Raw genomic sequence first — 25,083 nt, 5'->3', positions numbered from 1 at the left:
TGGGAGTTCTGACAAGGGGATTGGGGATGTGGTTTGGCCATTCATGCCAAATGGGGCCTCTTGGGGGTGTAATTGCAAAGACATCACACGTTTGGTTGGGCTAATCAGCAAGATGGATCAAAGTACAAGGGGCGAAGGGGTGCTGGTGGGAAGTTCTGGGGAGGGGTGTGGACAGACCGCCTCGAGCGACGAACCTTTTATATGATCAATGTCCCAGGGAAAGTTTGCACAGATCTAACCGAGCTGTCACCCAGCGAAGGCACAGCCAACACGAAGAAGGTATCGCTGCGGCAGTTCACGTGTCGTCGAGGCCCAACAATCCGCAAGCGCTTCGCAGTGGATGTGACCTGCCAGTGCCATAGTGAGTAGCGCGCTGGACAGCCTCGAGGTTCATGATCAACTAAGAAGCTCTAGCTACTCAGCTCATGCATACGCCCGCGGGGTCGTAGATGCTTCGACAGTGAAATGAGCGTGCTCCATAGCTGAGTGCTGAGAGCGCGGTATAAAGCTAGGCTTGAGCTTCTAGCTTCCAACTTCCAGTCCTATCCGGTCGAAGGTACGTTCGCGTTTGCGGCAATCCCGGGCTGCTAAGGAGTTCTTCCTGGTCGTATTTTGAAGCACAAGCGGTATTCTTTTCAAGGCATAGAGAGCAGATCATGGTTGCAAAAAGCGTGGTTTGAGATTCGGATGAGCGGAAGAGCGATGCGGCAGTCTGAGGGTAGGGTGCGGCAGTCTGCTCGCGCCTGCCCTTAACCAAAACTCGACCCCGTGACCTGGCGCGTTTGTGGTCGAACCGCGCGCGTCCACTGTCAGTGTCCCGGTCCGTCCAGGCTGAGGCTCTAAACACCAGCGACCTACCCCCACGCGCGCCGATCCCGCAACAACCAAGACCAGGCCTCTGGAGGACACCACGACCCTTGACATCTCTCACTCTATTGCCCCTACCAGGCACACATGGCTGCGGCGACACCCAAGAAACTCGTTCACTGGGCTCTCAACGTGTCCCTCTCTGATCTTGGCTCACCGTTCTCCGATGCCGGCTCCTCCGAATCCTGCTCGTCCACTTCCAGTCTACAATACGTAAACTCGCAACTACTGGCTCATGGATTCACTCACGGCTCTGGACTCTCCCTCGATGGGTTGGGGAAGGAAGATGCAGATAAAGTGGTGAAATGCATACTGGGCATGCTTAGCCAACGCATAGTGAGTACATCTTCCCTGGATATTTGTTACGTTCTTACGCCCTGTAGGACGACATGTCGAGGACCGAAGACCTTACGACGAAACTCCGTACACTCTCCTACGACCACGAACGTTTGACTTCAATGTACAAGACAGAAGCTGAGAAATCGGGTAACGCAGAACGGGAAATGAATACGCACAAATCACGACTCGCGTGAGTACCACTTCTCTTGGACACACCCCAACAAACACCTCTTGTTCACCGGCCAAGCATTGGGGTAGCGGATGATTCAAGCTGACCCGCTGTTGTACAGTGCAGCTACCAAATCCCTGCAGAGTTCTGAAAATGCCCACAAACACACTACAGCTGAGCTCCAGCGCACACGAACAACGCTGATCGCCCTTCGCGCCACACACCAAACCGAGATCAAGAAGCTTGAGAAGGAGAAGGAGCGTATGGTCGAGCGTTGGAGCAAGCTCTCCGACAACCAGTTGAAAGCCGGAACCCTGTCTGCCGGGCTCACATGTGCAAATCTCCATATAGTCGAGGCGTCGGATGTGCAGTTGCGAGGCAAAGGCCAAGGATTCCTGGAAGTCGCGCTCGAACAGGCCGAGGCAGCCCGCAAGGAGTTGTTCGAACAGAACAGGAAACTCAGAGGGATTCTGCTGTCCGCTGCGAACGAGCTCCAGCACGTCATGCATGCGGTTCGTGCCGGTGAAACAGATTCTATAGACGAGGTCAGCCGTTTTCGGAACAGCATAAGCCCCAGATATTCATCTATTGTAGCCCACGCTATTAACACACAGTGCATTGTTCCCAAGTCCGGCAGCGGAAGCGGCTGGAGAGACGTTCAGCACACTATTCCGCTCTCTCCGCGACACTATATCCCATCGGACGGAGCCTAGTGCCAGTGTCTGCAATCACTCATGCAAGGCGTCTTCGTCGTCTACACCAATGAACGATACGCCAGCCAAGGAGAAGGCAGAAGTTGAGCGGCTTCAAGCAGTAATTGATAAACTGCGCTCAGATCTTGGTACGCTTAAGCATTTACTCGGGGTCCATACTCTACTGAACAAAGCTACAGAGGAAGCGCAGAGACAGGCGGCTTCGTCCGCTGCACAAGTGCAGGAGCTATTCGATCGTTTCGCTGAGGAGCAGGCGGAGGCTGCGACGCATACAGCGGAGATGAGCATGGACCTCATGACTGCGCCCGCAAGAGATGAGGAGCGGCAACGGTTGGACGCCCGGTTCAAAGAGCTCGAGGCGGAACGCCAAAAGTTCACTGAGGCCGCCGTGCGGTTAGGCAAAGAGAAAGCAGCGCTTGAGGTTCGTGTGGAGATCTACTGCATGACTATACGTCCCAACGCTCATTTCTTTGTAGGCTGATCGTTTGAAATTGCTGGAAGAGAAGCGGTCATGGCAAGTAGACATGATGCTTGCTGAGCTCCCCCCGACCCCTGCGCCCGGCGGATCCATACCTACTCCAATAGCCCGTCCTGTTCCTGCTCCTGTTGCTGCTGCGCGACAATCTGCACGTAAGTCGCCACGCAAGCTCAAGAGTAAGGCAGCAAGTCCGCGCAAAACCCGTGTTTCACGACGTTCCTCCGGTTTCGCCTCCATTGCGCTGGACTCTAGCTCTCCAAAGAAGAAGCAGAAGGTGGCACCTCCTTTTGAGACTGAAGTTTTGCCCTCCTCCGTGGCCGTACCCAAATCTCCCGCGCGGCAGCTTCCAGAGTTCAAGACCAGTATGGACGCATCGCCCGTACCACCACCGCCGTTCCTCGCTGGTAGCTTTATCCTGCCACCACCTTCCCCTGCAGCGTCACTACCTTCACGGGAAGGTGGTGGGACGCCGCTCCCGCCTATACCCCCACTTCCGCGCCTCGAGATACCCCCGGCCAGCGAAGACATCTCCGACGAGAGCATGGACACCACACCCGACCCCGCCTCTTCCGCCGGATCCAGCACAAGTTCCGGCACGTCAAACAACTCCCACTCACAACCAATACTCTCTGTACCACAAACGCCAGTAGTCCGGCCGTTCCCCATGGCGAAGCCCTTCGCCACGCGCATGATCCACGCCTACTCCCCGGTAAAGCCCAGCCCGCTCAGCCGCATCCTCATGCTCGCGAACTCCCCCGACAGCCCCGAGGCCGGCCCCGCGCTCGCGTCGCTCCCCGAATCCGCCGCGGAAGACGACAGCATCGAGCAGTCCGCGCCCGCGCCCATCCGCAGCCTCGCGGAGGAGCTCGGCGTGTCCGAGGACGACGACAGCCCGTTCCGCGTGGCATCGGACGCACAGGGCACGAAGCGCAAGGCGCACCCGTCCGCCGAGCCGCCGGAGCGCCGCACGCAGCCGTCGCGCGCGAAGGACAAGGGGAAGGCGCGCGCGGACGCCCAGCCTGCGCCGGCGCGCGGGGAGGGGGGCGTGAAGCGTGCGAAACTTGCGAATGGGGCGAAGACGGCCCCAGACGCAAAGAAGCCTGCGCGGGCGGCGGCGGCGGCGACGGCAAAGCCGACGAGCAGTAAGACGCAGACGACGAGGAGTCGTACAGGGTCGGGGTCAGGTAGTAGCGGTGGGAGTGGTGGGAAGGCGCCGCCGAGGTCTAAGGGCGGTGCGCGGAGGGTGCCGGTGGGGAGTGCGGAGGCGGCGCCTGTCCCGACATGGCGAGGATGAGCATCTTACCGTGCGTCACGAACACTAAGGGATCGTTTCAGTAGCTTTCGCCGAAGCTGTACCATAGGCGTTCCTATCTTGAACGTATACACATTGACATCAATCACTCGCTCCCTGTAGTGCCTGTGGTCGGCCCCGATACCCTGGCAGGTCTGCTTGTACTCCTGCCCTTGATTTTGAAAAGGGGGAAAATGAAGTCTCAGGTAAGCTTGCACTATGTCTGTTGCGACCAAGTGTGTACATTCTGACAGGTACGTCTGCGACAGGATGTTTACACACCGACCGCGTCGATGGCCCAAATGGCGCAACGCGCTGTTGTCATGACATATGACCGTGTTCTCCCACCGACATGTGTCCGTTCACAGACTCCGGAACAGTACAGCTGTTCAACCTGTGTTTTACGGCGCTCAGCTATTTCAGCAGCAATACACCAACGCGCGTCCATCGATATCAAAATCAAATTCGCTCTCTGTACGGTCCTCCAGCCCCTTGCATCATCACGGCGGTCATGAAGCCCGCCGCCCAGTGCTTCTTGAGCGCACCGCCGAGGCTGAGAATTCGCATAGCAAGCCTTATCGTCATTTCGCGACTCAGAGGTGCGCCCCATTCCTAAAGTAAAATGCTAACATATGCTGCCGCAGGCCTCGGGGACGGCTTCAGTCGATGAGGCCGCCCGGTATATGCCCTCAGCGCGGGCTCGCGAGGATCATCCAACACCACCTCAGATACAAGGCGTTAATCCCTGTATGGCAAGCCTTGTTCTCCCCCGTCAGCTGGTCCGCCAGCATCGCCACCATATGCGCCCACAATTCCTGACCGTGGGTGGTACGGTCTCCCCCTCGGCCGTTCGCCCTCTCACATCGCATGCTCTAGACTGATACCAACAGAATGCAGCATGTGCATCAGCGCGAGCTCGAACAAACCTTATGCCGCGAGAACCCTTGCCTCACGGGCTGTGAGTTATTACTTTTGGCGTGTTCGATGATGACCTTGGTCGCCCCTCACTCGTAGTGCCAACCGTCTACCCTCTTCGACCGAACATCACCCCCGCCTTGGACATGGACCCCGATGGCGCTGTGACGGTGGACGATGCGAACCCGAGTATCGTTGAAGGGCTTTCCCCGGGGTTCGCACCGGACCCGGATCCCGCTAAAGGAGTTAGTCAGTATCTTAACCAAGTGCCAGAGCTATATGGCGGCACGGTGTCCATTATAACCGCTCCTGGGTATTACGTTCAGTGCAAATTTTCCGGTGAGTGCATGGTCCTTCATCTGTGAGGTCTCCAACTAAGAAGTCGTCAGGGAATTACGTCGCAATGTACGGTGTTGCTCTGCCGTGGCGTGAGGGAAATCTCCCTACGGCGCACTACGTGGTCGACGGCGAGTCTGGGCAACTGCTCATGAACCCGAATGTGTCGTTTGCAGAGAGTAATGTGCTCCTCTACAGAGCCGACAACCTGTCGCTTGGCCAGCATACTCTTACAGTAAACGTCACGACGGCCTCTTCGGACAATCCATGGCTCTTCGACTACCTTAGAATCGCTTCTACGCCCGTCTTCGAGACCCAGAGCACGTCCTCCATCACTACGACGGATACCACTACCTCGACCTCAGCCTCATCGAGCACGCCACAACTTTCCAGCACACAGACAAGCTCGAGTTCGAGTTCAACTGTCGCCCCTACCGTGGCAGCCTCCAGTACAAGTTCCCCAGCATTCCCAACGGCACCGGTTGTGGGCGCGGTCGCGGGCGGGATAGTACTCATCGCTGCTTTGCTCGCCTTCTTGTACTACTTATGGAGGCGCGCTCGCATGCGAGCGCAAGAATTAGACCTCGAGGACGTCAAGGACAAGCAGGCTAACTCGTCGCGTGAGTACCCCTCTACGCTTAGTGCTACCCCTCGGATTACACGTTTGCTAATAACGGCTGACGCCTAGCGCCTGCTGATGACCGAGTTGCACCGGAGAATGGCGCTGGCGCTATGGGTGCCGCCGATATCCTGCCCACGTTGCCGCCGCGAATGGTGCCTCAGGCGATGTACTCACCTCCGGCGATGCAGCCGCTCGTTACCAATCCCGGGCCGTATTCCAGCTGGTCCCACGCGTCCACGCAGCAGCAGAAATGGGCGCCGTACCCAGTGGGAGGTGAACAGCATGCGCAGCTGGCAATAGCCCCAGTCATGCACGCGCATCCGCCGTACGCGCCGCCAGGGGAGCAGTGGTCGAACTACTCCGCAAACTCGGGTCAATCCATGCCTTCTGCGCCCATCCTCCCCACGGACCAAACATCTTACTTCCCCCCTGCGACACTTCCGCGCGCGAGTACCGAGGCGGCGAGCATCCACTCGCTAGTGCTTAGTTTGGAGACGGACGCTGGGGACGCGCCACGTTCCTTACTTCATGGGCACCCCGGGCATGCTCGGGCTCCTTCAGCGTTGTCACTGGCCGCCAGCGTTCTCGCGTCGGCTGCAAACAGCAAGACGGATCTCGCTATCGTAACGCCTTCCGGTACACCGGATGGTGGCGCGCGGATGCTTGGTGGGATGGTGACCTACGACGGGAAGGAATCTCGGCTGACCACAGTTGCATCTCCCGATGCGGTCTCGCCAGTAGATGGGGAAGTCGGTTCCGGGAGTCACAGTTTGGAAGGAAGGCACAGTATGCCCCCTCCCGCATATGTACCATGATGTTTTCATGCCCTTCGACGAACTTTTCACGACGACACGATGTATTTATTTATCACGGACTTAACAACGCTGATTCATATCTACGGGAATCTGGGCAGAACTGGAGTAAGTACAATCCAGACCTAGTGCTCAAACGAGTTTGCATCCAGTGAACGAAGCTTTCTATACATACGGGCGCCTATTCTCTTCCTCCTCGACGTTCATGATGCCACGTGGTGCCACTGTCCCTAAACTTAAGCGACCACCATACTCGCTACTGAATTATGGTAACGAAGTACACCAACGACTTCGAGGATCTGAGGTTTGGACTATCGCATTCTGCCAAGGGAAAGAATCGTAATTGCGGCATTGCATCCCCGGCGAGCCATCCACGCACTCTCTGACGCTGGTGGTGGCCAATCCGACACGATTACGGGGCGATTATAGGTCATTTTGGAGCACTTTGGCTGCGAGGAGGATAAGACGGAGGTGGTGCACGCGAAAAGCGCCATTGGGTCGGACGGTGCGTTATTGGAGAAACTCACACGCGAGGACCGTCTGATATCTACTCCAGGTGCACGCACACTCCTGGGTGCGCGAAACTCTCGGCATTGAGGTCGAAGGCGGTGTGACAGGTATGCGACCGCCGCACGTCTACCCGCTCCGCCTACACTGCTGATCTTGCTCATCATAGGTACGATATGGGGCGTCGTCGACATCCTCCCTGACACCTACCTTCCGGACATCCGATGCATGACCTGCATCCACTCCGAGAATGGGATCATCGGTTCGGGAATGGACGCGCCGACAGTATCTTCGACGTCCTGTGCGTCAGCTCTGCGAAGCAGGAGAGCACCGACTACCTCGGTAAGCGGACGTGGCTCCCCTCTGCTCGCGATCATTGCTGATCTGTGCGCTCTCGGCCCTATATCTAGACTTTTGATACTTCTTTAGGCTGCCTTGGTCGAAGTGAGCACTAGAAATATAAAATGCTCAGGTCGTTCATGCTAACGTCGTGCCCAGGGTGCTTTTCGATGACACCGACTTACTAGGCCGCGTCGGGGGAGGCAGGTACGCGAAGTACGGTATCGACCCGCACGCTGGCGCGATTGTGGTTATTCGACCGGATGGCTATGTCGGGACGGTGGCTCCGTTGCACCGTGCTGACGAGCTCAAAATATACTTTGGGCCATTCCTGGTATAGGCCCATTGTGTCGCCCCTGTCTTTCTGTTCATGCACTTCCGAATGTGGTATCATCAGCAAACATGTGTTAGTCTTGACTGAACAGGCTGACTTGGCGATGCTCAAATACATTTCTAAGTAAAGGTGGGGCCTTTTCACGCGATGTGTTCGAGGCTGTGGCTGCACATAGATTCACTGATACCTGCTTCAATGAAGCTGCGGCCTTGCATGCCTGCGCTAGCTCAAGTTGGCATGCACACTCTCATGACAGCGGCCTTTCATCTCGCTGACTAGCGGCCTCCGTCAGACGACCCCTTTTCCATGTGTCCCACCCCGGAGCGCGTCCATTCGGAATTTCTGTCCCGCGCATCCTGGAACATTAGTACGTCACTACTTCAAGCGCATCTACGACTCCTTCAACATCGGTACCTCGCCCGCGTGGACGTCCCGACGCGGCGCTCAGGGCTGGTCTGAGCGGACGGGGGAAAAGGGCATGCTGTTCAAAGAGTTTATTGAAATTCATTCAGCAGGTGCGTCTCAGTGTGCATCCGGCTTTAGCAACATCTGCTTTGCGAACCCGTTTCGGACAGACGGCCAGGTCCCGAAACTGGGTAATAAAAGGACACGGAAGCGAAGATGGCGGAAGTGGAGATGCCGTGCGTATACGTGTCTCTCTCTGCCAAGGATGACTTTTTGAGTCATGTCACTGGACTCAGGAACACACTGTTACGTTACTCCGTGGTCTCTGAACATATCTCCGAGTGAGTCTCAGGACAGCCTAGATAGAAGACAAACTGATGATTCCAGTAGTAGTTGGCAAGTGGTCAACATGACAACTTCTGGAGGCCTGCGCGTCCTGCAAGCGACGGACCGGCGCGTCTTCCATCACTGCGCATCCGTCTTGAACGAAGTGCGGGATCGCGGCCGCCGAGATCTCCCACTGCAGCTATTTTGATGGTCAGCGTAATGTCAAATCTTGTCACGGGCAACCCCATTCAACCTGTCCGTCGATGGATTCTGAACTTTGTGGCGATGTGCTGACACGCGTCGTTCTCAGGCTTACTCGAATGCGGAACTTCCAGGACGGGTGCGTTAAGTTGGCGATGTTCAGCAGGAAGCATCGCGGTTACATGTCAGAAAAGTGCCCTCTCCCAAGGCCTCATAAATAGGGAGTCACCCGTCCCTAAAGGAAACTCACGGACCCTGTTACACTGTGTCCACTCCTCTATCGATGCACAGCTCCATGGCTCATTCCTCAAACGCCACCCATGAAAGCAACGTCGACGTGCTCATCATCGGCGCAGGCCCCGCAGGGGTGATGGCCGCAAACGCTCTCGTCCAGGCGGGAGCCAAAGTGCGCATCGTCGACCAAAGGTAAAATCCTTTTCAGCCTAATGTCTGCTCTTCTCTCACTGAACCTCCAATCAATTCGCTTCTTTTAGACCGGAAGGTCTTTCATCAGGGCAAGCAGACGGTGTTCATCCCCGTTCGCTGGAGATTCTTCAGGTATGCGTGGCTTGGCTCACACCCTCGATGAAACAACGCTCATAGATGGTCAGAGTTACGGTCTGGCTGACCAGCTATTGAAGGACGGGTTTCATATTTGGAAGCTGGTATGGTCCTGGGATTTGTTGGCGTCTGCACTCTGTCGCTAACAATTGACAGGCCTACTATGACCCAGACGGGAAGGGTGGCATCGTAGTACGTTGACTACATTTATCAATCCGAACACAGTCACTCACATCAGCGCAGCGGTCGCGTCGCCTTGCTTGCGTTGGTGTCCCAGACGCACGCTACATGTTTGGGGTGAGTGACAACCACGGTCGAACGGGCAGTGGGGACAAGCGATTGATGAGGAAGACAGGTCACAATGCATCAAGGTGGCGTCGAAGACCTCTTCCTCGACTCGATGAAGAAGAAAGGTCTGGAAGTTGAGCGATCAACTATACCTACGTCCATGCAGCTGTCGGATGGTACGGAGGATCTGAAGGATCCCCACGCATACGTCAACACGGTAATTTTCCCCTAATCTTCCGAGAGGAACAACATTTTTACGAGAATATCACAGGTCGCCATAGAACATCTCGACCGCGACGAGAACAAGACGGAGGTCGTACACGCGAGGTTCGTCATCGGTTCAGATGGTGCGTCTCGCATGTCCAGTATACCAAGCCAAATTCACATGCGCACTTTATAAAGGCGGACATTCCTGGGTGCGCAAGACTCTCGGGATCGAGGCCGAAGGCAGTACAACAGGTCCGGTATTATCGTTTTCCTTGTTTGTAGCAGCAGTACTGACTTGGCTCGCTACAGGTGCGATCTGGGGTGTCGTGGACCTGCTACCAGACACCGACCTCCCGGATGTCCGATGCATGACATACATTCACTCCGAACACGGAACGATGTTTATCATCCCGCGCGAGCGCGACCTCATCCGCCTCTACATCCAGCAACCAGACGACAGCGAGGTCATAGATCCCACAACCGGGCGCGTGGACAAGAACAGGTCGAGCCCGGAGAAGATCCTCGCGCAGGCTCAGAAGATGTTGCATCCGTACCATCTGAATATCAAGGACGGGCATATCAACTGGTGGACAATATATGTCGGCGAGTACTCCCCAAATCATTCCGGTGCGACCGCCCCCTAACACTAGTCCTTAGTGGGACAACGGGTCGCTGAGAAGTACTCCGTGCATGATCGTACTCTCATCGCGGGAGATGCATGCCACACGCACTCTCCCAAAGCTGGTCTGTATCTTACCCTAGGCTCAGGGCGTACCTACTCAATTAAAGTGCTTTCCCGGATGCAGGTCAAGGCATGAACGCCGCTATGGGAGATACGCACAACCTCTGTAGGTCACTCAACGTACAATGTGGTCTATCTACCAGACTAAACTACGCGACGCAGCGTGGAAGCTCGCATACGTCCTGAAGGGCTGGGGAAGCATGTCTTTGTTGAAGACGGTAGGCCTAGGGTCATTTTCTGTCCTCCAGCGTACTGATAATGATATCTATAGTACGAGTCGGAGCGCCGCAAGTTTGCACAGGACCTCATCGCATTCGACAAGCAATGGACCAAGCTCTTCGAGGGCAAAGCTCAGGCCAATGGTTATCCCGAGGGCGTTACCCCCGAGCAGTTTATGACGTGAGTGACTCTATGTTTCATACGTCTCACCGTCGTACCCACTAACATCATATGCGCTTCGGACGGTCAGAATGCAAAGGACGTTCGGTGGCTTCACTTCCGGGATAGGCATCGTTTACGCTCCCTCGATCATCGTGAACACCCAGTATCAGCACCTCGCGTCTAACCTGGTCATCGGCGCGCGGATGTCCCCCCAGGTGTTCATACACGCGGCTGACGGGAAACCTTCCGAAATTCAAGACCTCCTGCCGGCCGATGTACGCTTCAAGGTGCTCGTCTTCGGTGGTGACATTGGCGTGAAGGAAGAGGCGGCGCGCCTGCAGGCTACCGCGGACGAGTTCGCGAAGCCCGAGAGCTTCCTGAACCGTTTCGGTCATGAGGAGCCCAGCAAGATCTTCGACATCTTGTGCTTCAGCTCTGCGAAGGAGCATAGCACGGACTACCTCGGTCAGTGACACGGACTCTCCCATCCTAGCGTGTGATGGCTAATAGTTCGCGCGCTCTCTCCCAGATTTCCCACAATTCTTTAGGCCTCATTGGTCGAAGTAAGCTCACACTTGAGACCGTGGAAAGACCCAACACGATAGCTGATGTCGCTTTTTAGAGTGCTACTCGACGACACTGACCTGGGGGCTCGTGCAGGGGGAGGCGGATACGCGAAGTACGGCATCGATCCCCACTCCGGCGCGATTGTGGTTGTCCGGCCGGATGGATATGTTGGGATGGTTGCCCCGCTCGATCGCGTCGACGAGCTGACCTCCTACTTCAGCGCATTCCTGGTGTAGACCCCTCTGAGTCCACTGCATAGTTCTTGTCTGTAACGTGATATTATTGGGTTCATCTCTATGCTGTCTGATCCTGCGACCCCTGTTTGGGTTAGGTGAGTCAAAGCTGCGGTGTTTTACCGCGATGAGCCTGAGTGCGGACCCTACGGTTCTATCAAGGGACGCTAAGATCCGGTTTTACGTTCGTGACCATGCTTTTCACTTTGCCCTTGTCTCTAGTAATACAGCACGTTCCGCCGTTTTGCTGAGGCCGATATGGATAGAGCTGCCCATGAAGGGTCTCTCAGCGCGCCCATGCCGCGCCCAGTCACAAACATCATGATGGACCCACAACAAGAACCCCCTAACTTGTGCACGGTCGCAGTCGCCGCTTATATAGCCCCTTCCCACCCACACGCGCTCCTATCGTCCCCCAAAATGTCCAACTCCAACGTCGTCCTCGTGAGTATTGTGCAGACCGTCACTGCGCCCCAACCCTCCCTACAACGATGCTCACGTTGCGCAGATCACCGGAGCTTCAGGTTTCATCGGAGCCCATGTAGTCGTCCAACTTCTGGACCTCGGCTATCGTGTCAAAGGGTGTGTAACAAGTGCTGATTAAAACGTCGTCGACTCACCCAAAGTTGTACCACAGAACTGCGCGCGGAGCCAAGCTAGAGCTTTTACGAGAAAAGTTTGGTGCGAACCCCAACTTCGAGGTCGTCGAGATCCGCGACATCGCCACAGATGATTTCACCGGGGCTTTGGAGGGTAGGGCGTTATGCCTGCTATCCAAGTGGGATCAGCGTACTCATTTTGTTGATTTAGGCGTTTCCGCCGTCGTTCACCTCGCATCCCCGCTCGCCGGCCGCCAATCTCCTGAGGAAGCTCTGAACGTGAGCCCATACACCCCCCGAAATGCGGATATAGAAGGCTGACTGACACCATCAGAGCGCGGTGGAGGGCACCTTGAACATCCTTCGCCAATGTGTCAAAGCCAAAGTCTCCAAAGTCGTCTTTACCAGCAGTTGGGCGACCACCCTGGACCGTGAGTTCTAGAATGATAAAATTGCGTAGACAGGCACTGAGACGCACGTCAAGCAAACTTGGCAGCCACATTCGCGGGAGTGACATTTACGGAGAAAGGTGAGCTCTCACCTCGTCATAGTCAGCGTTTCCGATACTGATGTGACCCTAGATTGGGGAGCTGTAACGCGCGAGGACCTGTTGAACGGCGACCACAACCCGCTCTACGTGTACTGCGGAATCAAGACTCTCGCAGAGCTCGCAGCATGGCAATTTGCGAAAGAGCATTCAGTACTTGATCTTGCAAGCAGTGAGCATAGGTCGCGTATTTCTGCACGTTCATTCGGTCGTCTAACACGCTTTTTCTAAGTCAACCCGCCGTTCGTCTACGGAAAGCCTGTCGATGGACTCACCTCAGGGACTGGTGTGATGTCTCTCGGCACGAATGCGCTAATCTACCAGCTCATCGCTGGGGAGCCCGGGAGACCTCTGCCGCCCCAACTCCCTCCGTACTATTGCAACGTCCGCGACGTCGCTCGCGCGCACGTGCTTGCGTTGGGTTTGCCCAGGACCCCCGCCTATGCCGCCAAAGGTCCGATCGCAAAACCCTCGAATTTGACCACATTTATCAGCATACTTTTTCGGGATTATATACAGCATGATAATGGTACATACCATTTTGACGGTCGTTTTTATCAGCATGACGATCGGACCTCGTGCAGCATAAGGGTTCGATTTGTCTAGTCTCCTGGGTAGACGCACCGTGGAGCAAGCTCAACGGACCGTTTTGTCCAGCATATGGAGATCGTACCCCCAAATACGAGCCCAGTGCTGCCCAGTGGGTACCATTCTGCTCAGTCTTCCTCGACAGCCGCCGGCAGATACGGGTAGGCCGGCCGGGCAGCTGCCTCTTTTGTCAGCATAACGGATCGGACCTGCAGCGCCCTAAGGCCCATTATACAGCACATATTATCGGACATAGCGAGCCATAAGGGCCCAATATACCGCATGATTATCGGACATAAGGCCTGTTTACAGGTCATTTTGTACAGCACTATTATCGGACCTCTTGCAGCATAGGCGGGGGTCCTGTTTGCCCAAGCTGCCTGCGGACGCGGGCGTCCAGGGCAAGCGCTTCATTGTCGCAGGTCCGGGGGCGATGCTCTGGGTAGATGCGGTGAAGATGATCCTTGTCGAGCGTCCCGCTCTGAAGGACAGGCTTCCGAGATTGGACGATGCCCCTCCGCTACCGGGACCGCTGTCGGCAGTGAACACCACTCGCGCCAACGAAGTCCTGGGGATGAAGGAGTACGCTGGTTTGCAGGAAACTCTTCTCGAGGCCGTCGACGCTCTGACCACGGCGGAGACTACGTGGGAGTGACGGGCGTTCTATAATGTTTGATAGATGATTTGCATGCTGTACAGATATTTGTGTCGTACGAACCAAGTTCACGGGATTCTAATTTCTGACATACTAGCGAGGATCCGAGAACCTGCTAAGGAAGCCGCTTGTGCATTCTTAGGATGGACATGTGGGTGTGCCTTTCATGGCTTTCCCGGGGCGACCATCCGAAAGCAGCGGGTCAGTTCAAGCCTCAAGCATCTGATGGTGAGTTCTCCGGGCGGGCTGAGAGAATTCAGAGAGAAGCAGCAAGCACTAGTTGGATTTCTGTTATCATTCTGCAGGATGTTGGATCGTGTATGAGATGGTGGTAGCAGAGGGGACAGCGTCGTCCGCGGGTCATTCGATACATTTGTGCGCATATTACGTCAGCAACTAGCAGAGCGTCCGGGCTGCGCGCGCAGAGGTTCTACCCTTCCCCACATCTCGCGCTGTACTACCCCGTCTTTATATTCTTATTCTTTCTCATTCTGACCACCCCGGTACATGCCCGGCGTTGCTGTTCTTTCACCGTCTGCGGCCAGCTTTCCCAAGTTTCCAGGTAAGCGAGCGTTCACACCATCTCGTTCTCGGATCGACCCATACCCAGTAAACAGCGATGCAAAATGGCGGGCCCTACCACCGCGACACCGTAGCAGAGATCAAGGAGCGGGCAAAGGAGAACGTGAACTTGGCCCGCGGCGCATCGGCCACCAATCTTCTCAAGGCTGCTCGCACCCAGATCCAGTATGCGCACGTCCAGGAGAATGAGGGCGACCTTCAGAGCGCTCTTAGCCACCTTACCAAGGCGGCCTCGCTCGTGCAAATGCTCATGGAAACAGCAGAGTTCCGAGCGGATTCACAGGCAGGGAAGAAGGGTGTGCTGTTCAGAGAGTTCATGGATTTCCAGCAGACGGACGGGCGGGATTTACTTGGCAAGCTGAAGAACGTGGAGGCGAAGCTGGTGGAGTTGGAGAAGTCCGTACCTTCGTACGTCTCGCAAAGCTCCTTCCCGCTGCATGAGTTTGTGGTTACCTGACCCTCTTAGACCGACCCCGACTGAAGAGGAGCCGAGCAGTCCGATTGTCAAGACTGGCGGCGGGAGCATCGCGGACCGCATGCGCTCTTTGCAAAGCGCCGGTCTCTCCGTTGCGACCACGAAACGCATCTCGCGCGAAATCCCTATTGGGTCCCCTCCACTATCACCAGACAGCGTCCGCCCAAACTTCTTAGCTCTGCAAGCCCTTTCTCCGCCAGCGTTCGCTCCCTCATCTTTTCACCAAAGCCTTGGTTCACCCACCACAAGCACCCCGTCCGGACCTTCTGCCCATGCGCTAGTGCCTACATCTAGCCTGGGTCCACCTTCGCCTTCTTCATCCACCTCATCCTCACCCCGCATGTCCGTCCTGAGCCTGCAGGACTTCGCACACACATTCCCCTCGATCGACGAAATAGAAGAGATGGACGTCCTTAAGCTTCATCCAGATCCCACGGGCACTAGCAGTACCGGGTCCCGTTCAAGCAAGCCTTCGTTAGCAGACTTGAGAGCAAATGGTGGCCCACCTTTGGTTCATCCCAAGCCGTTTCCCGTATTACCCATGGATATGCCCCGACCGTCCAGCACGCCCATTCCGCCTACGATCGATACATTCCAGAGCCGACCAAGTTCTCCCGCACGCGTACCACTTTCTCCAACAGTACCACGGAAGCCCTCTAACCTCGCGCTCAATTCCGCTGTGCAACGGTCCCCGGTGATTGCCCCCATGACGCCGACCGCCGAGAAAGCGGAGCTTTCCTTCAAGACGCTCTTCCCGAAGACGCTCCACGAATGCAAGTACAACCCGAATCTCAAGGTGCTGCTGCTAGACGTGCGCACGCGGGAAAACTTCGAGCGCGAACACATCCGTGGGGATGCGGTGGTATGCATCGAACCATCTATATTGATGCGCGAGAAGTAAGCACGATAAACATATCCGAAACATCCTTCACTGATGAGTTCCCTGTAGTGTGACAGCCCAATCCATCGAGGATGCCCTTGCAGTCGGCCCGCCGCACGAAGCTGTATTGTTCAAGAACCGCGACAAGTTTGATCTTGTCGCTATGTACGACGATGCGTCCGTAGCAATAGGCGACGCGCGCTCTCCCACAGGCGTGCTATTCAAGGCGATATACGAGACAGCGTTCCGCAAAATCCTGAAGAACATGCCGATGCTGCTTGTCGGAGGGCTGCAGGCGTGGAAGCGCGAGTTCGGCGACGCCGAGCTTGCACGCGCAGGTTCAGCATCTCCGAGGCGTCCGAGTCCCCTCGCGGGGCTCGTCAACGGTGCGGGTCCGTCCACGGTCAACGGCTCCGCCGTCCCACACACACCGCCCGCCGAGCCGAAGGGGCTCGGTCTTGGCCATGTACGCGCGCCTGCGGAGTCGTCGGTTGCGGCTCCTGTGCCCTCGGCACCGCCGCTCGGTGACTTTGCAAGCCTTACCTTTGGACGTCAACGCTCTGGAACGGAGTCCTCGGTGGATCCGAACTCACATAGACCGTGGATACCCCAGGCCGGCATGCGAACTCCTTTAGAGCCGGCACCGGGGTCACCCAGGTAGGCTTCTTACGCTCGACGATCGACCGACTCGGCTGATTATGCCACGTTAGAATGAGCTTGGATGGTACCGGAGCGTTGCCGTCCATTTCGGACCCTTCGAAACGGCTGCAGCGCAAACCTGCGATGTCCCGAAGCGGATCTAACTCTGTGTCATACCCTTACAACTCTGTTATACCTGAGAACGTCAGTGGAACTCTCCTGTACATGCCCTTACTCATTGCTGACTGTGTCGCAGATGTCTGTGCAGCACGTCTCGTCAAGCATGGCCAACGGCTCTTCTCCATCTCCCATACAATACCCGCAAATTTCTCGTCATATATCCCCACAGGTGTCAGGGTCGTCATTTTCCTCTTCCCCCGGCACCAATGGACTGGTTTCGCTACCCCCCCAGGCGTCCATCAACCCCTCACCTCTCGCCCGTAGACGAAGCGACTACATTGACCAGTCCCAGGAGGCGATCAATGGCCTTACCCACCGATCTCCTATCGACTACCCCGAGCTCTCGTCCCAACACGTCATCCGCCCGCCTCCGGCAGCAGCATCGTCGACGTTGGATAACCGACCACGCATCATGCCGTCCCAACCGCAGGTCACCCACTACGCGCTCGCACAGTCGGGTCCGCGGCCACCCATGATTCCATCGGACTACCCTGTGACGTACTGGCCGGATCTGCAGATCGGGACGACGGGTCTCAAGAATTTGGGAAACACGTGTTATATGAATTCTACGATCCAGTGCTTGAGCGCTACCGTGCCGTTTTCGCGCTTCTTTACAGGTATGGCAGGACGTGATCTAGTTTGAGTGCATGCGCTAATGGGTGACGTGCAGATGGGCGGTGGAAGAGCGCCGTGAACATGATGAATCCGATGGGCACCAAGGGCAACCTCGCGAACGCGTTCGCCAACATTTTACGCGAAATGTGGCAAGGAGAGCACGGAACGCTGTCCCCCGTTCCTTTCCGCGTACGTTTGTTGCATTTCCGCAGGCTGGCACGTGTCTAACACTCAATCACTGCTGTGATAGCGTTCGCTCTGCAGTCATGCGCCACAGTTTTCCGGCTCGGAGCAGCACGACTCGCAAGAATTCCTGAGCTTCCTGCTGGACGGCCTACACGAGGACCTGAACCGGATCCTGGCGAAGCCACAGGTCGTGTCCACACCGGAGCGTGAGGCGGAGCTCGAACGGCTACCGACACAAATTGCGAGCGAACAGGAGTGGCAGATCTACCGTATGCGCGACGACAGCCTTGTCGTGGACTTCTTCCAGGGCCAGTACCGCAATCGCATGGAGTGTCTCACGTGCCACAAGGTACGCTCGGCTGTTTGACTTTAATTGGCGAGGGAATGAGTACCCACGCTCACACACAACAGACGTCGACTACATATAACACTTTCATGTATCTCACGCTCCCCGTTCCGCCGAAGAGCGGCAACGCGAAAGTGCCGTTGCAGCAGTGCATAGACGCGTTCGTGAAGGAGGAAGTGATGGACAAGTCTGACGCATGGTGAGACATTCCATCCTTGTCCAACTCAAGTGCGTTCATCTGACTGTCCCACAGGCACTGTCCGCACTGCAAGACGCTCAGGAAGGCGACGAAGCGGCTGTCGTTATCACGACTCCCACCCGTGCTTCTTATCCACCTCAAGCGCTTCTCCGCGAAGGGTCCGTTCACGGACAAGATCGAGACGACTGTCGAGTTCCCGCTCAAGGGCCTCGATCTCACGAACTACATGCCGCCCCCACTCCCCCCTGGGGTGAGCGGCGGCTCGCCCGTGCAGCCCGACGACCCGCGCTATCAGAACCCGCCATATCGCTATGACTTGTATGGGGTGACGAACCATTTTGGGTCGTTGAGTACCGGACATTGTGAGCTGTCTTCGAATGCCAACCTGGACGTCTGGCTGAAGCGTGTCTTTTCAACAGATACTGCATTTATCGCGTCGCGGGGCGGCTGGCTATATTGCGACGATAGCCGTGTAACATCAGCAGAAGCGAAGGACGTTGTCGTGCGTATCTCACCCCTGCATGTCTGCTCGTCGCTCACCCTCTCCTCCGCAGGGAAAGCCGGCGTATATACTCTTTTACAAGAGGGTCAAGGCATGACCCAACATCTAACCCCCACATCTCCGTCTCTCTTGCGTTATCGGATCTGCTGTCAGTTGTATTTTTCCCTCACTATTGCACCCGGCGAGACACTCCGTAATACCATAGCACGTGTAATCGTACAGCCCCCACTAGCGGAAGGACCCAGGACCCGGTATATACAAACATCGTCCACAGGCTCTCTACAGAGATAGGTCCGACCGCCGTCGTCACGACGCGCCGATGCCAATGATCACCGGATAGCTCTTCCTCGTCTCGGCGTGGCACTTGTGGCACAGCCACGACTTCGCGCCGTCGCGCGGTGCGTTCGTCACCTCGTGGAAGAACGGCGAGAACTCGGTCTGGCAGCGGTAGCAGTGCGGGTCCGCAGCGGACTGCGCGCTGTCGCCGTCGACGGACGCGGCGGACGAGATGTCGCCACCCACGACCGCGTCGAGGATCTTGTCGAGCCGCCGCGCCTTGCGCAGCAGGCCGTGCGTCTGGGCAATCGGCGCCTGCTTGTAGTTCCGGCAGTACATCTGCAGCGCGGTCTGTGCGTGTGTGTGGTCAGCGCGCGGTGCGGGAGAAGGAGGGAAGGCGAGGCGTACCTCGCCGACTTCGTTCGTGTCGCAGATGTCGTATAGCTGTCGTTTGTGGCCGATGTGCCCTTTACAGATGACGGAGGGCACCATCTGGCCTGTGTGACCCTTCCAGTCCACCGTCGTCGCGATTTCCCGCCGACTGTTCTTGACCTGCGAGAGCGGCCATGTTAGTCTATTGAATGAGAAAGTGCGCGGGGACACTTCTCTGACTTACAGGCTGGATCTCGAAGCCGAACTTGTGGCCGTGCTTCCACGCACAGGACACATGGAACTCGGCAGGACATTCGCTGCACAGGATGACTGCGCCGTCCTCTCGATCGCACAGCGTGCAGGTCTGCAAAGCCCGCGAAAATCATCAGCGCCGGTAGGATCGCCCTGAACTGGGCCTGAGCCGGTAGGCACTCACGTTCTGCCATCGGTACTGCGGGATCGCGCTCACGCCCTCAACGAGCCGGAGGCGCACCGCGTCGGAGTAGCAGATCTCGGGGATGAACACCGAACAGAGAACGTGCACCCACGCCTGGCCCTCTGTTGGCTTGCATGCGCGCAAGTACGAGTCGGGCGGTGGATAGATGAGCTTCTTCTTTGGGTCCCGTCGCATGCGTGGGCACAGAAGACAGTCAGGGATCTGTGCGATATCACCGTCAGCACAGTTCGTAGGAAATCTGGCAAGAGACAGCTAACCAGGGATGCTTCGAGCGACTTCTCGTTCTGGCAGAGGTCGCATACCCAGGAGTCGACGGTCGCTTGATCGAGGCTTACACCACACGCGCCCGCATGTACGCGGAACTGACACTGCTTGCAACGGAGAACCTTCCCCGTGGGCCCGTTGCGTTGACATGCGACACAACGAAGTTGTGGTACAACGGGTGGAGGCGAAGATTGTGATGAGGAAGTCTTTTCGTCACTTGAGCATCTACTTTTCGTGGAAGCAACCGGCAGGATAAAGCGTACCTTGGCACGTTTGGATAGGGGGCCGTTGAGGGGGGTGCCCTCCCGCTTGTCGCCAGGCTTCGCCTTCACGAGTGCCTCCTCGCGCATTGGCCGCACGTTGAGGTCGGCATACTTGCGCCAGCTCAAGCCACAGTTGTCACAGAGCACGCTGGTAGGGAGGCCCTTGGGGGCCTTCCACCATACGTCGGACTCACGCGTCCGGCACGCGCCACAGCTGACGTTCCGAGGGGGCTCCATGACGATCGAGCCCTCCTCTTCGTCTGGCGTAGGCTCCCGGGTAGTCGACTCTGCCTTCTCGTCGACGCCGTTTGCGCGGGCGAGTCGTATCCGTACGTTCTCCTCGCCCAACTTCGAGCTGAGTACGAGCAGTAAGTAAACTGTAGTCGAGTGTCTGATAAACGACGTACTTCTTCCAGTGGCCGTAGAAACGGACGACCTCGGGCATCGAACGCGTACCGACCTCATCGCGCACTGCGCGGAGTTCGGCGCCGTGGACCTGGATAGCATCTTCGAAAGCTGCTACCTCCTCGGCACTCCATTCTTTGTCTGTATACCGCGTCTCCGACTTCTTCCACTGTACTATAGTTAGCATCTGCGCGACCCGCCGAAGAATATTCTCCTCACTTTCTGGATCCGCATCGGAGAGCGCATGCTGACAGTGGACCATTCCCGTTTCTTGATCCATGCATCGGTGAGACGGAACGTCACTTCGGTGAGCCAGTCAACGCTGCACTTCAGCTTGTCGTTTCTTGTCAATAACTGCTTCTGTTTCTCCACTGAGTCTCGAGTTAGCAGCTTATTTCTCGATTTTCCTGCCCAGGTACAAACTCACGTGCTTCGACTGTAAAACAAACATATGTAAACGGAGACTTCCGTTTTGGGAAAGAATCTCACACACCTTCGGCTGGTGACATTTCGTTCACGAGGCTGAGCACCTCGAGCGTCCCATCATTGCCTCTTTCCTCAATATCTGCACTAATTCTTGAGCACGGAAGGCATTGGTACTGCGTTGGTGCGCACCTTTAGGTCTGTCGGCGACGCCAGGGCCGGCGGGAACGGTAGCCTGGTACTTCGGGCCCACGCGAGTCGCAGCACGTGGAAAGATCAGGTCGTCTGGGTCTGTATCCAAGATTAGCAAGTGCAGTGCCAGAGACGTCCTTCTCCGCGCCAACACGCACCGAGCGTATCTTCCGCAAACGTGTACAGCCTGTGCCCCATCGCCATCAGTTCCTTGCCCTCTCTCCCGCCGGGATGCAGTCCGGCGGCGCACGACCACTTACCCGAAGTACCGGAAGGGCCACATCTTGAAGTGCTTGATCTCCACGTTTTCCTCTTTCTCTGCGAGCACTCGGTCTTTCCTCGGCCGGCCGCGCCCACGCGCAGCGGGTGCGTTGGTCTTTACTACCTTCGGGGGTACCGGCGTGAGGTGCCGGACATCGTGCCCTTCGACTTCCTCTTCGTGCGCGCGAGAACAGGGTGCACACGTCCACCCATAGCCCCGGCTCGGCTTCGACAGCATCGGCGGGTTCACACACTCCATATGGAAGAACCTCTTACAGCGGTCGCACTGCAGGCTCTCGGCGCTATGGGGAAAAGAGATGGGATCAGTCGAGGGCGTCACGGCGGCGAATGACGCCTACGCACGGTGGGCACCACTTCTCACACGTATCGCAGTTCCGCAGATCGTCGGTGAGGTCCGGGACGACCTCGCGCTCTGCGACTATGTATTCATAGCGTGAGATGAGCACCTCCCTGATGTGTTCGGGCACTGTGGGTGAGAGATAAAATGAGCCCCCCGAAGTCTGAGCCACTGTGGAAGTGAAAGGCGGAAGGGCGCCTACCGTTGCGAACCGTCGTCGCAGGAATCACCTCGAACTCCTTCCGGAGCCATGGGTCAAACAAACGAGTAAAGTAGAACCTGTCCGGCCGTTTCTTCCAGCCGGCAAGATCAGATATCCTGTCTCTATGGAGCACGTAGCACCGCGAGCGGAGCTGACTAAGCTCGCAGACCTCGGAATAGATGGCCGCGAGGAGCAGGCGACAGTCCGCCACTGTGCGGTCCGAGACGTCGCTGGGGCGGTAATACCACGCCAGGCGGGCCCGAGTGATGGGTTCGTTCCGGTTCCCAGCCTTGTCGAGGGTGGGGGTACCCAGGGCAGGCAGGAACTCCATTATACGGGCGATAGAGTAAGGGGTGCCGTCACGCACACCCCAGCTTGGGGAGCAATAAACGTGGTCTTTTAAAAATCAGCTGCGTGCACTAGCAGACGGTTTGAAGTAGTTGAGATTACCATTGACTTTCACCTCCTCGCCATTCTTGAGTGTGATCTTGAATGGGGGCGGCGAAGGCATGTCGAGGGTCTAGCGCCGGGGCAGGGGCCAGCGCGCGGCGGAAAAGGGAAGGTGGATCTGGAGGGGGCGAAAAAGCAGTATGAGGCACACCGAGGGTCCTAGAGCGCGGATGCGGAGTCTAGGAATATTCGGAGGCGGAATGCGGGATGGTGGAGGTGGAGGACAAGAGGTGAGATGGGCCACCGAGGGGAACGAGATCTGCTCGCTGAATGGTAAGATTCAACTCCGACACCCCCTGCGCGGAACCACCTGGCCACCGCCCCCGCAGACGCCCCCGTTCCCCCTCCTCAGCAGTTCGCTCTCGAATAATCCATAGCTCTTTGTGTCTCCCATCTAGGCATGCTACGCTCTTTTTACAGGCAAATTTGCGCCCAGAGGCTGTTGAACCACCTTCCCCGGGCCTTCCCTTCAATTTTTCCGACATCGATGCCTCGTAGGCTCGCACACTATACGTTAACGCCCAAGCTCGTTTAGAACCGGAACCTGTTGCAATTGCGTCGCCCAAAGATACACGTAACGCCGCCCTCCGCTGTGTTCACCATGACGATGCGCCAAAGCAGTCTCAATCCCCTTAGAGCGTACCTTCTCGCCTTTATAGAGCTTCGTCGATTTTCTTTAGCCACTCCTTCCGCCGATCGTGTGCGTAAACCATTCTTTGTACATGTCTGGGGCGACGAGTGAGCAGCGCGGCCGGTGCGCAGCCCAACGGCCCCAACCACCGGGAACCGCCGAAAAGCATCGCGTTGCGCAAGCTTGCGCCGGTGCCGGGCTTTGCCGGCCGGCCCTAAACGGTAAGTTGGAACAAATCCTCCGATTCGTCGTCTCCCCTCCGAGCCCCCTGCACGTTCCAACGTTCCAACTTCCCTTGGCAACTCGCACCGGTACTCATGCTGGCGCCCCCGCCTTACTGGCACGACTCTACCGGCCTTCGGAACTTCGTGCGATGCGTCATATCCTGGAGGGAAGCGTGCGGCGGTTGGGAAGCTCATTTGGGTTCGGTCAGCCGCACTCCCCGCGCTGATAGGGCCCAGATGGGGCCAGGCGATGGTCGAAGCAGGTCTGGCAGCGCAACACCAGTGTCCAAGGTACGCATTCGACACGAGGGAAACAGATTTGTTTCGCATCATGCAAATGCGTTCATCCATACATGTGTTGTCGAGCATGGACGGGCACGGACGAAGACAGTCAATTCATGCTCCACTTGTACACCACTTATAAACCATGATTTTATCGTACACTATCTTCCACCGTGAACGTTGAAGTTCACTCGTCGTCGATCCATTTGCACTATGATCAGATTGTCAAATCCGTGCATCGCAAGCGGGCATAAACGGCGACAACATACCGCAGCGCGGAAGTGGATCTTGGAACCCTCGTCGTTGATCTGCTGCACCTCCTCCAGCGTGAGGTCAGGCAGACTTTCAGTAGCGATGTACTCCTTGACACGCTCCAGCTTCGAACTCGTCCTGCAACATATTCCGGCACGTCAGCATGCTTGAGGCGTGTACGCCACGCTACGCAGCTCCGTTGACTGACGTGATCTGGGGGATACCCTGGTATCGCAGCCAAAGCCCGAGCACCTGGCCTGTCGTCACCTCCTTCCCGGTATCTTTCGCCAGGCGCTCGCGAATCGAGGCGAGCACGGGGTCGACCGGTCCGCCCGTGTGGCGCGTGAGGGGGACTAGGCCGCAGTACGACGTCGCGAGGATGCCGTGCTTCTTCCCGAACTCGAGCACCGGCTGGCTCGCCTTGAATACGTATGGGTGGTACTCGATCTAGAGGAATGACGCATTTCGTCAGCGTATTTCCCACAGACGGTTCAATAAAACGCGAGCTGGCCTGGTTGACCGCCGGCACGACGGTCCCGACTTCGAGGACCTCCTCTATGTCCTGGATGCGGAAGTTGGACACCCCGATGCTGCGTGCGAGGCCCTCCTTCTGCAGCGCCTCGAGCTCCAACCACGCCTCCTTGACCCTCCCCTTCAACGTACGCATGGGCGAGTGCAGGAGGAAGAGGTCGACGTAGTCGAGGCGCAGCTTCTTCAACGACTCGACGAGCGTGTCGCGCACGGTCTGCCCCTCCAAGAGGTCCGCGATCTTCGTCGTCACGAAGAGCTCCGCGCGCGGCCTGCCCGCCGCGGCGATCCCAGCCCCGAGCGAGTCCTCGTTTCCGTAGAGCTGCGCGCCGTCGAGGTGCACGATGCCGTGCTCGATCGCGTTGCGCACCTCCACGGCAGCGTCTCTGCGGAGGAGTGCGGTGCCGGTGCCGAAGGCCAGCCACGGGATGGTGCGGCCGTCGTTGAGTGGAAGGGTGAGAGGGGTGTAGTCGGACATTGCTGGTGCAGTTTTCTCTCTGGTACTGAGGGTACATGGATGGGCCTGAGGCTAGGCATATTTATATGGCCAGCGTTGGGGGCAGAGCTGCGGTTCGAGTGCGTCCAGGAGCGTTGTCGGGGAGCTGTCCGACAGACA

The 25,083-nt window shown here is 57.1% G+C and overlaps 7 protein-coding genes across 7 annotated transcripts; 5 read left to right on the top strand and 2 right to left on the bottom strand.

The window, feature by feature from the left end:
• Positions 1 to 954: 954 nt before the first annotated feature.
• TRAVEDRAFT_124927 (uncharacterized protein) lies at positions 955 to 3,860 on the top strand (the record flags this gene model as incomplete). Its single annotated transcript, XM_008040561.1, has 6 exons — positions 955 to 1,203; positions 1,251 to 1,396; positions 1,497 to 1,920; positions 1,970 to 2,216; positions 2,268 to 2,509; positions 2,565 to 3,860. The coding sequence occupies 6 exons, from the start codon at positions 955 to 957 to the stop codon at positions 3,858 to 3,860; spliced, it is 2,604 nt and encodes an 867-aa protein (XP_008038752.1).
• Positions 3,861 to 7,220: 3,360 nt separating this feature from the next.
• On the top strand, positions 7,221 to 7,811 carry TRAVEDRAFT_72063 (uncharacterized protein). The gene is made up of 3 exons (XM_008040560.1): positions 7,221 to 7,391; positions 7,460 to 7,493; positions 7,548 to 7,811. The coding sequence occupies exons 1-3, from the start codon at positions 7,278 to 7,280 to the stop codon at positions 7,574 to 7,576; spliced, it is 177 nt and encodes a 58-aa protein (XP_008038751.1). The 5' UTR covers positions 7,221 to 7,277; the 3' UTR covers positions 7,577 to 7,811.
• Positions 7,812 to 8,950: 1,139 nt separating this feature from the next.
• On the top strand, positions 8,951 to 11,637 carry TRAVEDRAFT_123403 (uncharacterized protein; the record flags this gene model as incomplete). Its single annotated transcript, XM_008040559.1, has 16 exons — positions 8,951 to 9,081; positions 9,150 to 9,213; positions 9,267 to 9,320; positions 9,373 to 9,408; positions 9,460 to 9,513; positions 9,572 to 9,721; positions 9,776 to 9,851; positions 9,907 to 9,963; positions 10,021 to 10,310; positions 10,362 to 10,455; positions 10,518 to 10,559; positions 10,616 to 10,671; positions 10,725 to 10,852; positions 10,923 to 11,299; positions 11,364 to 11,397; positions 11,457 to 11,637. The coding sequence occupies 16 exons, from the start codon at positions 8,951 to 8,953 to the stop codon at positions 11,635 to 11,637; spliced, it is 1,824 nt and encodes a 607-aa protein (XP_008038750.1).
• A 417-nt stretch (positions 11,638 to 12,054) lies between these two features.
• On the top strand, positions 12,055 to 14,023 carry TRAVEDRAFT_47662 (NAD-P-binding protein; the record flags this gene model as incomplete). Its single annotated transcript, XM_008040166.1, has 9 exons — positions 12,055 to 12,078; positions 12,143 to 12,216; positions 12,272 to 12,387; positions 12,445 to 12,512; positions 12,568 to 12,664; positions 12,718 to 12,762; positions 12,815 to 12,952; positions 13,013 to 13,234; positions 13,695 to 14,023. The coding sequence occupies 9 exons, from the start codon at positions 12,055 to 12,057 to the stop codon at positions 14,021 to 14,023; spliced, it is 1,113 nt and encodes a 370-aa protein (XP_008038357.1).
• Positions 14,024 to 14,642: 619 nt separating this feature from the next.
• Positions 14,643 to 18,724, top strand: TRAVEDRAFT_123464 (cysteine proteinase; the record flags this gene model as incomplete). Its single annotated transcript, XM_008040558.1, has 11 exons — positions 14,643 to 15,013; positions 15,072 to 15,977; positions 16,030 to 16,617; positions 16,677 to 16,803; positions 16,856 to 17,396; positions 17,450 to 17,583; positions 17,645 to 17,929; positions 17,992 to 18,125; positions 18,180 to 18,487; positions 18,545 to 18,627; positions 18,680 to 18,724. 11 exons carry the CDS (start codon positions 14,643 to 14,645, stop codon positions 18,722 to 18,724), a joined length of 3,522 nt encoding a protein of 1,173 aa, XP_008038749.1.
• Positions 18,725 to 18,793: 69 nt separating this feature from the next.
• On the bottom strand, positions 18,794 to 22,730 carry TRAVEDRAFT_29091 (DNA-binding E3 ubiquitin-protein ligase SNT2). Its single transcript, XM_008039997.1, has 16 exons — positions 22,551 to 22,730; positions 22,101 to 22,496; positions 21,904 to 22,027; positions 21,540 to 21,842; positions 21,438 to 21,466; positions 21,280 to 21,378; positions 21,158 to 21,229; positions 21,092 to 21,100; positions 20,884 to 21,035; positions 20,667 to 20,833; positions 20,260 to 20,614; positions 19,990 to 20,202; positions 19,712 to 19,933; positions 19,520 to 19,639; positions 19,312 to 19,455; positions 18,794 to 19,254 (listed from the first exon to the last, which is right to left on the bottom strand). The coding sequence occupies exons 1-16, from the start codon at positions 22,609 to 22,611 to the stop codon at positions 18,934 to 18,936; spliced, it is 2,787 nt and encodes a 928-aa protein (XP_008038188.1). The 5' UTR covers positions 22,612 to 22,730; the 3' UTR covers positions 18,794 to 18,933.
• Positions 22,731 to 23,811: 1,081 nt separating this feature from the next.
• TRAVEDRAFT_168065 (Aldo/keto reductase) lies at positions 23,812 to 24,945 on the bottom strand (the record flags this gene model as incomplete). The annotated part of the gene is made up of 4 exons (XM_008040557.1): positions 23,812 to 23,898; positions 23,957 to 24,077; positions 24,148 to 24,386; positions 24,424 to 24,945. 4 exons carry the CDS (start codon positions 24,943 to 24,945, stop codon positions 23,875 to 23,877), a joined length of 906 nt encoding a protein of 301 aa, XP_008038748.1. The 3' UTR covers positions 23,812 to 23,874.
• Positions 24,946 to 25,083: the final 138 nt, after the last annotated feature.

This window comes from Trametes versicolor (genome assembly GCF_000271585.1).
Source record: "Trametes versicolor FP-101664 SS1 unplaced genomic scaffold TRAVEscaffold_6, whole genome shotgun sequence".
Taxonomy (NCBI): domain Eukaryota; kingdom Fungi; phylum Basidiomycota; class Agaricomycetes; order Polyporales; family Polyporaceae; genus Trametes; species Trametes versicolor.
This window is presented reverse-complemented; position numbering and strand designations above follow the sequence as displayed.

Excerpts from the sequence above, each read along its gene's own strand:
- TRAVEDRAFT_72063 (XM_008040560.1), top strand. The coding sequence starts at position 7,278 with ATGACCTGCATCCACTCCGAGAATGGGATCATCGGTTCGGGAATGGAC. Across the intron at positions 7,392-7,459 it reads GGAGAGCACCGACTACCTCG|ACTTTTGATACTTCTTTAGG; the intron begins GTAAGCGGACGT and ends CCCTATATCTAG. Across the intron at positions 7,494-7,547 it reads TTTAGGCTGCCTTGGTCGAA|GGTGCTTTTCGATGACACCG; the intron begins GTGAGCACTAGA and ends CGTCGTGCCCAG.
- TRAVEDRAFT_29091 (XM_008039997.1), bottom strand. The coding sequence starts at position 22,611 with ATGCCTTCGCCGCCCCCATTCAAGATCACACTCAAGAATGGCGAGGAG. Across the intron at positions 19,934-19,989 it reads AGTCGCTCGAAGCATCCCTG|ATCCCTGACTGTCTTCTGTG; the intron begins GTTAGCTGTCTC and ends GATATCGCACAG. Across the intron at positions 19,640-19,711 it reads CGCAGTACCGATGGCAGAAC|ACCTGCACGCTGTGCGATCG; the intron begins GTGAGTGCCTAC and ends CGGGCTTTGCAG.